This window comes from Sminthopsis crassicaudata, chromosome X (assembly GCF_048593235.1).
Source record: "Sminthopsis crassicaudata isolate SCR6 chromosome X, ASM4859323v1, whole genome shotgun sequence".
Taxonomy (NCBI): Eukaryota; Metazoa; Chordata; class Mammalia; order Dasyuromorphia; family Dasyuridae; genus Sminthopsis; species Sminthopsis crassicaudata.
The window spans coordinates 13,299,790-13,313,563 of record NC_133623.1 but is presented as its reverse complement, the minus strand read 5'-3'; the positions used below and the strand labels follow the sequence as shown (position 1 = coordinate 13,313,563).

Here is a 13,774-nt window from a genome sequence, read left to right as displayed (position 1 = left end):
GTGAAATAACCAGGGCAGTAATTCGTTAGTTTAAGAATAGCTTTCACCATGAAACTGCACTTTGGGGTTTTACCTTACACATGGAAAACAGTTTCTTGTCCGGAACCAACAGATAAGATAGGTGCAGAGTTGGCAGCTAACTGGTTTTCCTTCCCTATGGCTTCAACTTTAATTGCTTTGAGATTAATTTAACTTTGCAGTGTATGCACTGTGCACCACCGTACCCTGGGAGCCAAATGTTTGTCTGTTTTTGCTTTACCAATTTTCAGCTCCTGAATATAAAGTAATTACTTCTTTGCCCTTAGCTCATCCTGTGGTTTCTAGTCATTTCTTCCACGTTCCTGGTCCGCCATTTCCCCCTGGAATATTTTCTTCTTTTGAACAGTGACATCTGCTTTCTTGGTGTCCCTTAGGACCTTCTCTATCCTTATACATGCCCTCTTTGAATCTCTTTGGGATAATTCCTTAATTTTCCTAAACTCTCTACATGGCCATAACTTCATAGTCTATTATCTTAGTTACCATCTGTTTGTTTTCTAAGTCTCCATTATCCCTATTCTTCTTCCAATTTCAATTAAGCAACACACACACACACACACACACACACACACACACACACACACACACACACACACTCCCGCACATAGAACTTGACTTACAAAGCTGCCCTATCAACTAAAGGATCCCTGCCTTCTGTAGAATGCTGTGTTAAAAACAACTCCTCTTCCCTTTTGATCATCTATTTATCTAGCAATTCCCTATGTTGCTGGATTTCTTTTCTTTGAATCATTCCCTGATGTTATGAGCACTATTATCTACCAATATTAAGTCCCAATTACAGTTGTTACTTTAGCTGTGTTTTTGCAGCCTTCTTCTGACTTTCCATTACTGGACACCCTTTGGTTCACCTTGTATTGTACAGTTGGACAAAATGTCAGGCCCGTGCCCTCATTTTTGTCTGTCCAAAGATGGGATTTAGTCTTCCTTTTCTTTTATGAGTGAGCAGCCTTTTGTATTTTGCTGTGTGTTTCTTACTCTAGATCAGGCTGGATAGATGGTATTGAAAAAAATGAATCTAATGTTGAGTGTTTTTGGACCATTCCACTTTCTACAGCTTGCTTATTATATTTCTTCCTTCCATTAGGTCCCTTTGCTGACCTTGTTCACAAACTCAGATTTTTCTCCACTGCTTGGTCTTTGGCTAATAATACCAAAACTGAAAACTTTTTGTTGCCCAGAGTTCTATGGAAAGTACCATTTATCATTACACAAGTCAACAAATATTATTCTGAAAGGGATTCGTGGGCTTTCCCGACTGCCAAAGGGATTTAATAACTTAAGAAAAGCTAAGAACTCCTGCTGTAGTACTACCTCTATCTGCTCTCCCACCTCCCAATGGCATTGAACCTCCTGGAGAAAAAAGTCATAAAATATTCCTTATTTTATGAAACTTCATTTTCTCCCTTTGCTGCCATCACTCAACAATTACTCTTCCTTTGATGTTCACTTAATTAAATTTTTTTTATTGTATTTAGATCATGATGGCTTTTGTGTATTGGTCTCCAGGTCATTCTCCTTCCTTTCGAAAGAGTTCAGCATCTGGCTCATTGTTTTCTTCTCCTCAGCTCATTGCCTTTTACTGGGGGACTTTGTTATTCCAAGGACACAGTATTATTTAGAGGAAGTTAGGTGTCAGTGAGTATAAGTTCTCAGAAGGAATATAAAAGGTAGAGTTCCAGCATGAACTCTAGTTTATTTTGTATGTGATGAGAATCCTTGAGGGCACAGTAAAAGGGGGCAGGTAGAATTGGAATAGGACTCAGTTAGAATGAGGATGTTGAGGATGAAAGAACGGGAACTTAAAGATAAAATAGTTTATTTATAAGCTACTCAGTCAGTTGTTAAATATTAAATGTCTACTGTGTGCCATGCACCGTCAAGCAAAGACTGTCTCTGCTCTCAGGGAGCTTACAATCAAGTAGAGCAAAGAAATATGTATAAACAAGAGGTCAAGTGATGTGTTGACTGAGGGGCAACTAAGTGGCATAGTGGATAGAGTGCTAGATTAGGAATCCTGAGGAAGATCTAGGTTCAAATCCAGCCTCAGCCGCTTACTAACTTTGTAATCCTAGGCAAGTCACTCCATCCTGTTTGCCTCTGTTTCCTCATCTATAAAATGAGCTGGACAAGGGAATGGCAAACTGTTCCAGTACCTTTGCCAAGAAAACCCTAAGTGGGATCATGGAGTATCATTCATCAACAACAATGAGAATTTACTAGCCATTTGAGGTAGAAGGAGAAAGGAGAAGTTCTGATGCTTCCGTAGCATTTTAAGGTTTTCAGAGGACTTTCTTATTATCAAAGATCTTTGAAGTAGATAGTATAGATCCAAGTCTGGGCACACAGAAAAAACTCCAATGCTTTTTGGTCACTAATAGTTTGGAAGGAAGGAAGGAATGAAAAAAAGCTCCATCTTCTAAACAGGACTTCCAAATACCATACCCAGAAGATGCATTGACACCCACCTCTATACGAAAACCCTTTTATCACAGATCTTTCCTTTCTTCATCTGTTGCTGTGGGACCTGTTATCACCTGAGTACTCCCGTTGCTTCTGCTCAGGGCCTGTTGACAAACCTTGCACTGACTACTCCCTGGGACTTCCCAGACCCAAACACCTTTTCCTGGATACCACTGCTTAATATGTGCTGTTATTATTAGATTGTAAGCTCCTTGAGGGCAGAACTTTCTCCCTTTTGCTTTTGTATCCCCACCATTTGGCACATACTTCCTGGTAAGTGCTTAATTCACTCATAAATAGGTTGAGTTTTTCAGAAAGTTTTAATTCTGAATCCAAGTGTGCCATAGAACTACATTGGTAAACTAAGTCAAGTATCTTCAGGCAGTGGTTGATTTGAATTCAGAAACATTGCTGTTTTCACTGGAGTACAAAATAAAAAACTACAAAGCCCCTGGCCTTAAACATGAGTAGTTGTGAACTATACACCTTGATCAGTGTAATCACATATCTCAGAAACTCTTATTCCCTTATTGAATTTCATTGAAATGCCTTTAAAATTACTGATGGTACGCACACATTTAGAAACTTTGATCAGTTGCCATCTTGTTTCAAACAGACAAACTGAACTCCCAATTAAACTTATCTTGCTCTCCTTTATTGGAGTTATACATGTCATCAAAAACAGTCAACTTCTTCTAAATTTATGATAGAATAAGTGAGAAAAAAGAAGTGCCTTCTCTCAGTACATTATTTATGTTTTGCAAGAACATAAATGTGGGGCACCGATTTCTCTCTTTCTCTGCTTTTTCTCTTGTTCTCATTCTTCTCTTTCTTTTCTTGGTTTCTTCTTCTCTTCTCCTCTTCTCTCCTCTTTTTCTCCTTTCCCCCTTTCTCCTTCTCTCACTTTCTTTTTTCTCTCCCTCGTTCTTCATAACTCTCTCTCTCTCTCACTCCCTCTTCAACTCTGTAACCCACAGAAAACTTTTTGATAACCATTACAAAAGTCTTTTTTCAAGAAAAAATCTCAAGGGAGTAAATTATTTCATTTTAAATTTATCTTATATTGCAAAGATAATTTTCAATAAAAAGTTAACAAGTAACTTAAAAGTCATTCTTTGCTTTGTGATTAAAAATAGATAATCATTGGATTAAAATATACCTGTAATATTCACATTTCTCAAAAATTCTGCATGGCCTGACCCAGCATAACCACTGAAGGCCTATTTCCACCTTTCATTTTCCTTGTGTTTGTCAAGGGGCTATTGGATGTTTAGTTTCTTTCCTTTTATTCTTCCCCAGGAAATTTTTGTTGTCCTTAATTCCAAAGACTTGTCATTGGATAAATAATGCTGGCATTTCCATTCACTGAGCTCATCTGTAAAATGAAGGAGTTGAACTAGAAGGCTTGAGGTTTTTTTCAAGCTCTCACCTTTTCTTTCTTTTTAACAAATGTACCATCTTGAAGTGTCAAATGAAGAACATAATCAGAAATTGTCCCATCTTCTTTCAGGACTGTGTGTGTGTGTGTGTGTGTGTGTGTGTGTGTGTGTGTGTGTGTGTGTGTGTTAGAGAATGTACTTTTTATTCTCTAATTTGAGAGTGTTTCAGTCTTTATTATCCTCCCAAATGGAAAGAATTGTTTGAACTAAGGTGAAAGAATTGCCCAGCAGAACAATGACTACCACAGATCTTCAAGCAGGGGTTGGATGACCCCTTGCTGATGAAGGGGTTGGATGACCCCTTGCTGATGATGAGGTTGAGGGGATTCCTATTCAGGTTTCAGGTTGGGCTAGATGGCTTCTCCACCAGGTTGGTTCCTTCCAACTTTGAGATGCTGTCATTCTTCGATTCAGTTCAGCTGGCATTATACAGTTGACTATGTAGGTGGCAGGATGCTAGGATCTCAAGATACAGAGATAAACCTTGCCTGACTTCAAGGTCCTCACGTTCTAAGTCAGTCAGTGAACACTTATTGAGATCTTAATATGTAGTACCCTCTGTGTTCAGTCCTGGGCATAGAGACAAGCAAAGGAAGCCTCAGCCCCCTGGACCTCCCAACAACAAACAGATATATCCAAAGGAGCATGTACTGCAGAAAGAGAAAACCATGACCCAAATGAAGGCTTTAGGGTTAAGCGGGGCTGGAGAAGGCTTCCCAGAGAAGACTTGAAGGAAGCCAGGAAGTCAGCAGTCAGAGCTGAGGAGAGACAACATTAGAGGCCTTGGAGACAGCCAGAGAAAATGCCTGAAGCTGAGAGCTGGACTGTCCGGTTTGCAAATAGCCAGGAGGCCAGTGGCACTGATCAAAGAGCACCCTGGAAAGGGGCACGGGAAAGGGAGGGGAGGCATGTTACAGAGGGCTTTGAATGGCAGAGGACTGATTTTTTATTGGTGGAATACACTGGAAGTGATGGGGAGCCCCTGGAATTTGCTGAGTGTGGAGTTGGGGGGTGACATGATTTAACTTGTGCTGTAGGGGACGAATGCCGCTCCCTCAGGTGAGATGGCAGTTAAAGAGGAGACAGTGGCAGAAAGCATCAGAGTGATAGGAGATGAGTAGAGGGGCAGGGGTGGGAGTTTGTGGGAGTTTTTTTTTCTGTAAAACATGAAACTTGTAGTGGACCCAGTTAGAGCAGTGGTATGATTTTCTCCATTCATTTAGCACCTGGGGGAAGTGAGTACAGTTGTAATCCTATATCTTTTATGCACTTAAAAACATTATTCTGATTAGGGGTTCATGGGCTTTACTGACCTGCCAGACAAGTCCAGGATACACAAAGGTACAAGAATCCCTGATAAAAAAAAACGAATGAGGGAGAGGGAGAGAAAAAGGGGGAGAAAGGGAAGGTGAGAGAGAGAGAGAGAGACAGAGAGAGAGAGACAGAGAGAGAGAGAGAGAGAGGGGGGGGGGTGAAAGAAACAGAGATGAGAGAGAGAGGGAGAGATTGAGATTATGTGCACTCTGAATCCTTCATTTCTCCGTCAGGAGGTGGATATTATGTTTTTTCATTAGAACTCTGGATTCATGGTTGGTCATTGCACTGGTCGTCTGACTGCATAAAAGGGAGTTAAATATAAGAAGACTGGAAAGGTAATAAAGGGTCGGGTTGTGAAGGGCTTTACAAACCAAAGAAAAGATTTTCTATTTGATCCCAGAGTTAATAGGGAGCTACTAACTTTATTGAAGGAAGAGGCAACATAGTCAGACCTGCTGAAATCATGTTGGCAGCTGAGTGGAGAATGGATGGGAATGGGGAGAAAATTGAGGCTGGGAGACTAAGTAGAAAGGTATTACAACAGTACAAGTGAGAGGAGATGAGGGCCAGAATTAGGGTGTTCTCTGTGTGCTGTGGGAAGCCAGAAGGGGATAGACATGAGAGAGATGTTGGGAAGGTAGAGATAACAAGATTTGACAAGTGATTAGCTCTGTGAGGTGAGTGAGTAAGGAATACCTGTCATAGGGAAATCTCATTACCCTCCAAGATTGAATCAACCTTGGTATTGTCTCATTTAATCAGTATCATCCTTTTTGCCTCTCTGATTGGACCCTGTGCCCAGAGGGCAGAGCCATGAACTCCAAAATCTCTGGGAACAGAGGGCACCCGGCCCCATCTTCTCCCCATTCCCCACCAACTATGTTGCTTCTCCATCGTGTCTCTCCATCCAGTCCCTTCTCCTCTCCTCTGGTTTTTCAACTTTTTTTGAGTTCTTCCCCTTCTCCCATTAGTCTGTAAGTTCCTTGAGGGCAAACACTGTCTTTCTTCTTATTTGCTTTCGTATCCCCAGAACTTAGCACTGAACCTGGCATGAAGTAGGCATAATGTTTATTGACTGAGAAGGCAAGAATGACACCCTTAAGCCTCGGTGATGTGAAAACTGGCTTGCTCTCCAGAGTAATGGGGGTGTTCGAGAAGAGAGTTCTGGGAGCAGAGTAATGTGTACTATTTTGAACATACTGAGTTTGAAATATCTATAGGACATATAATTTGAGATGCCCAAAAATCAGTTGGGGATATGGGATTGGAGTATAGAAGAAAGACTAGGACTGGATATTTAGATCTGGGGTCTATTTACTTAACAATGAACATTGAACCAATGAGAGTGGGAGAGAGTACTAATTCTACAGGATTAGGGGCAGGGGGAGACAGGAATCAGGGAAGACCTCATTTAATGATTATGAATATGCAATTTGAATGACTGTCAGGTATGTTATGGTGGATATTCCTTTCAGGTCTAGGTTGCATTAGATGGCCACCTTTCCAGCTCTCTAATTCTGTGATTCTGTGACTTTTTTCAGGAGAGTTTGTCAGGAACAGAGAAAGAGAGAGAGCGCATACAAGCTGAAGGGTTTGGCCAGCCAAGAATTGAAGTAGAAAGAAGGAATTAATGAATTGCTAGTAGTGTCCAGTTGAAATAGTTAGCCACTGGGGCATGACGGAGAATGGAGAGAAGGCAGATCCTATCAAGGTTTACCAACAGGGAGAGGAGAGTTTGCTGAATGACAGTGGCAAAGGGACACTCTGCAAGTAGGAGCAAGACATGAAGAGCATGGCCACGCTTCCTCCTGGCCCAGTACCACCATGCAGTATCTCCTGAGCAAGCTCCCAACTGCTCATAGTCCAAAAGATAGACAGAAGCCTAGCTAGAGGAGAAGCGGGTACCAGCTGGGGCCATCCCAGAGGGCTCCACCTGTTGGCAGACGATGGGCTGGGGATGGGTCAGGCTGAGGTAGGCAACAAGGGATGAGAGTGGAGGGAAAATCAGAGGGTTTCAGCAGATCATGGATCCAAGGATGACTTTCCAGAGAGTTTCAAAAGTAGAAACAGATTCACCTACTTTGTTTTCCATGCATTAGGAGGCAGTTGTACTGACCTTCTGTCTTTTAGGGAGCTCACAAAACAATAGAGTTGATGGCCATTTAAACTGAAAGAGCAAGATTGCAGGCACTGTTGAGACTTTTTCTTTCTATCGGCCAAGTATGACAGGTCAAAAGAGGAAAAACTGCTGAAAAATGTATTTGAGATATTTTCCTAGACACGGTTTATATAACAAAAAGACTCTTTGACATATACTTTCTTAGCTACAAGATTTGGAAAAGTAAGGTTTTTTTTTTCTGAATTGCAGAGTGGGGGGAGAAGGGGAGAAAGAATTGGTTTCTGGATGCTATCTTCCTTTTTAGAATGGCTGTGTTATTCAAATAATACTGGTCAACTTTTCCTCCCTGCTGATGTCAGCCTTGTGGAATGGGCAAATGGAAGGGTTAAGCAGAAATAAAATGGAAATGTGTTTTGCAAACAGTGTCTTTGGAGATTGTAGCTGATGACAGTTGAATGCTTGCTGTATTAATACAATCAGTATTTAACCTTGTATAACTCTGCCTCATCAAAGAACTCCCTCAGCATTGATTGCATTAAAGGAGACCAGTGTTTTCTCGCTTTGGAACATTTTCCAAGAATCTTCATAGGAAGCTCCCTGATCAGCTAGTGTTTATCTGCATCTCAAGCCATCATCAGTAATACAAAGGACCAGGTCTTCCAGTTGAAAAGATGAATTCTGCTTAATGGTATATAATAAACACAGTAGCCAGTCCATGGTACCAAAGAGTAATAGGAGCTGTGTTGTTTAAAAAAAAAAAATTGTGTCTTGAAATTAGGGGTATGATGCAAATCTGACCTCTCCAGTTTTTAATTTTTTTTTTCTCATTTGGAATGCTCCAAGATTAATTCTGCTTTCTCTTTTCTTTTAGAGGGTGAGACAGGTGTGATGGATAATCTGCTGGAGGCCCTGCAGTCAGGTGCAGCTTTCCGAGATCGAAGGAAGCGGATCCAGAGAAATCCAGGTAGGCCATCGCGCCGTAATACATGTCACAGAACACACTGTCCTGGAGGCTTTGCCTCACTGGGCTCAGCCAACAGCTCTGCTTAGATAAGCTCAACAGGCTGCAAACATGACATCATAAGGTTTGACTTATAGTTTCCAAAAACACCTAACCCTATCTATAGAAAGGGCTCAAAACTGCACTCAGTTCTGAATATTTTAAGTTGTCATTTTCTGAGATTCTTGCTTGATGAGATGGGTATTTCCAATTGGGAGGAGAATGAAATTGTTAAGTGAGATTTGCCAGAGATGTCACAATGGTGTTTTGCAGGTGAGTAGACTGCCATGCAGCCCCTGATCTTGCTTTTTTATTTTGTAAACTCTTTCAATTTTCAGCTATGGAAAGAACAACCCAGGTAAGCTCAGAAGTCGGAAAATCCTCTCACCTTTTATCTTTGGCTTTGGGATCTGTTTCCTGTATGATGTTTGAATGGGAATCCGTGGAGTTCAATTGAAGCGGCTCTTTAGAACGGAAGCAGGAGCCACCTTTTCCTTTCCCTGGTCCCTGATGGAAAGGGACTTTGGTAGGTCACGGACCATGGATACGGAGACTCTGCTAAGCTGCCTTGCCTTCCCTCTCCTGAATTAGCTAAAGAATAACCAAGTGCTTGGATATAAAAGGCTTACTGCTGGATTTCCAGCTGTACTGGGAAGTAAACAAAAATAGAGGAGAGTGAGTAGTGTCAGCAAAGGGCCTTCTCGCCTGCTTTATTTCCTAATTAGGTCCACTCAGACAAAATTGCAGCAGTGTTGGCTTGGATAGACCACGTGTCCGATAATATATTTTCAGATATTGGCACATTGGCTGCAGATGAATTAGAGACAGCGGCATGTCAGCAAGATAGAAAGCAGTAAATATTAAAGCAATTTTATTCTGTTGAATGGTTGAAAGAAATGATCTGCCATGTACAGCTGCCCATAGGAACCCACCTAAAGAAGAAAGGAACAGCTAATGGGTTGGATAAGTTGGCAGAAATCTGAAATGCAGATTTTTCTCTGTGCTTGATAATTAAAGATCAGGGCAAGCGGCAGTGGGCATTCTGTTGCTCATCCATTCCGCTATTAGTATTCTGTTCAGTTAGACTTGAGTCTCTAGTCACGGCATGCTTGCGGTATAACAGACGCTATGCAGCCTGTACCCCAAATGTGCTCTTTTTCCTATTTGAAATACATTCTCTTGAAAGAAGGTATTAGAATAATTTAGCTTTCTCTTGTCTGAGGTTTCCTGAGTTCTTAAAATTTATTTTAAGTGTTGATGGGAAATTATTTGCCCAAGGGTACCTATGAATATGCTTCCTTGCTAATTGGGTTACTTTCCCAGAGAAGATTAGTTCTGAGATAAGCTTGGATTGAGGGGAGACTGGTGGTTTGGCAGGTTGGAACTGCATGGAGATAAGAGACAGGAGAAGGTAGTAAAGGAAATTAAATGTTGTCTTAGAATGTACAAATTAATTTTGTTCCCTCCCATGCTTAGTAATAGTACCTTAGCTGCACTGCTATTTCCTGAACCATCATAGCAGAAACACAGAGAAAAATAATTTGCACAGTGCAAATTATTTCAGTACCAACCCAGTTGTACTTCTTAAAAGGAAAGTTACCCTACTTCTCATGTTTTTATAAGTTGTTTTTTTAGTAGGCTAAAGCCATTTTAAAATGAGAAAGAAAGAAAGAAGAGACAGAGACGGAATCAGGGACACGAGTAGAGGGCATCAGCCCAGGCAAGGAGAGGAAGAGCTACCTTCTCCTCTCAGGCTGGAGTAAAGGAAGAGAAATTAAGATATGGAAAATGTGAGGAAGTGGGGGTGGGCAGAACTGCTTGTTGGAATGGGAAATCAGGTCATCTGCTGGGCTGAGAGGCACAGAGGCCCTATAGACTTCCAAAGCATGGACTCCTGATAATCTGGATTTTGTTTGTGACTCACCGATTGAAGGTGTTTTGCATCCAGAACACTTTCACATCCTTCTCTCCCTGAATTTCTTTATGTATCGCGTCTATAGATGCGATATATGGTAAGAGTTTTTTATTGCTGTAGAATTGCTTTAGCCTGGTACCTTCTTAACTATTGATAACGAATTTGACCATATCTAGATTTTTCTGTGTACTTCTAATCACTTTAAAGAGGCAGTAACACTATGAAAAGAAAAGAAAAAATAACAAGGAAATAAGTGGGAAATTCTGGATTCCAATTCTGCCTTAGATAGTGTTTCTGTAATTCTAGATATGTCACATAATCTCTTTGTACCTCAATTTCTTCTTTAGTAGATTTAGGAGACTGGACTTGATAACCTCTAAGAGCTGTTACAGCCCTCCATCGGCGATCCTTTGATCCTGAAATTTTCATAGGAGAGCCCCAAGGGACAGCTCGATTTATAGCATGGAAAAAACAGAAAATGCTAGATGCAATATGTATATATGTATGTATGTATATGTAATGTTCTGTTGTCTCTAAATTATGAATCGTTCTCTTGGGGGCAGATTTTCTTGGGGAGCTTCTGGAGGCAGCCTTGGCTTTGGTTCCTGTCAGAATGTCTCCAGCCAGCTTCAGTGTCTAGCTCCCTCTGAATCCAAAGCCTCCAGCCAGCACGAAGGTAGACGTAGGAATGAATCAGACTCTGCCTCCAAGAGTGTGGGATTGTGGGTTTCCCAGAAGTCAGTCCTAGTTGTGAATGTCCCAGAAGTCCATGAGCAGGCTTTTCCTTTAGACCTGTGAATATGCTGGACTTGCGAATCCACTGAATCCTGGCTCTCTGAATCTCCTCCAGCTTCCCTGAAGTTCTCCCTTTGACTGACCCCAGACTCCTTCCAGACTCAGTGTTGGCTCCTTATATCCTCCCAGAGCTTGGGCTTGTGGGTACTCCCTGGGCTTGTGGGAGCTCCTTAAAAGTATGCTCTCTTAAAGGTGTGAAGTCTCATGTGTGAACCAATGAGTGAGCTCCTTTAAAGGTTTGAACTCCCTTAAAGATGTGAACTCATAAGTACCTTGTAAATTATAAGTACCTAACATGTATATATCTCAGCTAGATAATGGTACAAATATAAAAGGTGTCATTTCGTACTTCGGAAGAGACAGAGACAAGAAACGGTGCCAGGCAGCAAAGAAAAGAAGACTTACAGGCTTGGGATTTGGGGAGAAATATTAGGTGGATAATGGTGCTCCTCGCTTTGCTGAGACCATGAAGCGTATGCCCTAATTCCAATCCAACCTGGTGTTTAAAAGGTACTAGTATGGGGAAAACATTTTTTACCCCTCCCCCAGAAAAACAGTTATGAAGATAAATCTGAATCTTCTTATTTTGAGAAATAGCTAGGGCCTAAAGAAAATGCTTCATTTTTAATGCAGCCCTTTCTAAATTTAATATGCTTGTCTTACTTTTCTCTAGCTCCCTTTAAACTGATTCCATAATTTTCTTTGTGACCTCTAAAGCACTCCTTTTATAGCAACCTTCATTTCCTTGTCATCTTCAAAGTAGATTCTATGTAAAAAAAAAATGATTTGAGCGATTATTTTCTCTGTGTAATGGTCTAGTGTCATTCTGAGAGAATGGAATGCATTCAGCTAGAAATTTCCTTCATTTGTAAATGAATGTCCACCTTTTCAATAATGACTAGTTCCTGTAGTCCCTGCAGTGACTGTGATTTGGTCCCAAAGTTCCGATAGTGAAGTCTTCTCTTTGGATTTCTGTCATTTCAATCTGATATCATTGATCATGTGATTCAATTGCCTTAATATTAGAAAATGAGGGGAGTGTGGTATAGTAAATAGGGGAGCTGACCTGGTCTTGAAGGCAGCCGAACTATCATAGGTTCCAGTCCTCCCTTTCCCCTGACCTGAATTGTCTGTCTGACCCCAGTCCTGGATTGTACTGAACAAGAAACTCTTAGAACCTTTGCTTTTTAAACTCATTGGAGCTCTGCCTTCTCCCTGAAGTCTTTGCATCTCTTCCAGCTGCTGTAGTCCCTCTTTCCCTCAACCCATTACCTTATGTTTACTTTGCATCTATGTATACGGCTGTATCGCATCACCCTATAGAATGGAAACTTGAGGATAAGGACTGCTGCTTTTTCTCTTTGTATCTCTAGTACTGGAGCTTGGTGCATAGGAGGTTCATAATAAATGTTTGTGGATCGATTGGTTGGTTGGTTTCATCTTTAAGCTCTGGGCAACTTTCTAAGGCATTTAATTTCAAATTGCTAGCCTACCTCAGTAGAGAGAGTTTCCGGTAGGATTTCTCTGCCCACCCCAGTGAGAGGGATTAGAATTAGATTCAATGAGGTAATGTGGATTAAATGTTGGCAGATCTCAAAGCTCGATATGAATGTTGGATATCATCATCATCACTATTACAGTTATGTCTGTACGCCCAGAATCTCTGAGCTCTGTGCATTTAAACAGATGACCAAGTTCAGCTTCACTGAACACTCAAGATAGTTGAGATGACTTGACGCTCAGAGATCTGAGAATTGGTCATTTAGTCTAAGGCACACCTAGAACCATTAGACAAATGGTCATCAAAAACTCTGCTTGAGGGGCAGCTAGGTGGTGCAGTGGATAGAGCACCAGCCTTGAATTCAGGAGGACCCGAGTTCAAATCTGGTCTCAGACACTTAACACTTCCTAGTTGTGTGACCCTGGGCAAGTCACTTAACCCCAGCCTCAAAGGGGGGGGGGGGGCAAAACTCTGCTTGATTTACAGCTCATTTCAATTGAACACACATTTCTTAAGTGAAAGACTTATGTGAAAATTATTAAATGAAAGACATTATAGGAAACTAAGCCATCATTGGAAAGATGATTCTTCATCACACTTTTCTTGGTTCAGTTTATAAAAACCATCTACAATTGTAGTTTATTGTATTGTAGATAGATAGGTTGATATTGTTGTGGAGATGGTTCTTCTTTGGTGACCCTTGGAGGTTCTGGGAGAAATTGGTTATTGTCTAGAATGAGGCTATGGGGTTGCAGTTCATCTGGAGGGAAAAGAAGCCCTGTGTGAATAGCAGTTTATGTACGGGACTTCCTGGGAATGGCAGCATGTTAGATAGCAAACAGAGATGTTAGAATTTTCATTCCTGTTTCCCAGCTTTCTTTATGATCATATCTGATTTTGTCTGCTTAGCCTTGGGTATACTTTTGTTTTCGTTGTTCAATGCTATTAATTGGAGGTTTATTTTGTTTGATTTCTTTTTCTCTGATCACTTTGCACTATATAAAATCTCTTTGTCTTTTGAATTAATTTCATTTGGTTGATAATTTTTGTTTGGGCTTTTTTTTTTAACTTTCCATTTAATTTCTTAAGGGCATTTTAATTTTAGAGGGATATGTACATATGGTGATTAATAAGATCCAGGTTGTATATATCAAAGAAGCAAGAAAAG

The 13,774-nt window shown here is 40.9% G+C and overlaps 1 protein-coding gene across 5 annotated transcripts in view; it reads left to right on the top strand.

Annotated features, from left to right (window-relative positions):
* DIAPH2 (diaphanous related formin 2) overlaps window positions 1-13,774 on the top strand; it is an 865,016-nt gene that overhangs the window by 691,003 nt on the left and 160,239 nt on the right. For all 5 annotated transcript variants that reach the window (XM_074277738.1, XM_074277737.1, XM_074277736.1 and 2 more), the window contains one exon: window positions 8,267-8,359. In XM_074277738.1, coding sequence (XP_074133839.1) covers window positions 8,267-8,359 — 93 coding nt within the window. The remainder of the gene's footprint in view (window positions 1-8,266; window positions 8,360-13,774) is intronic.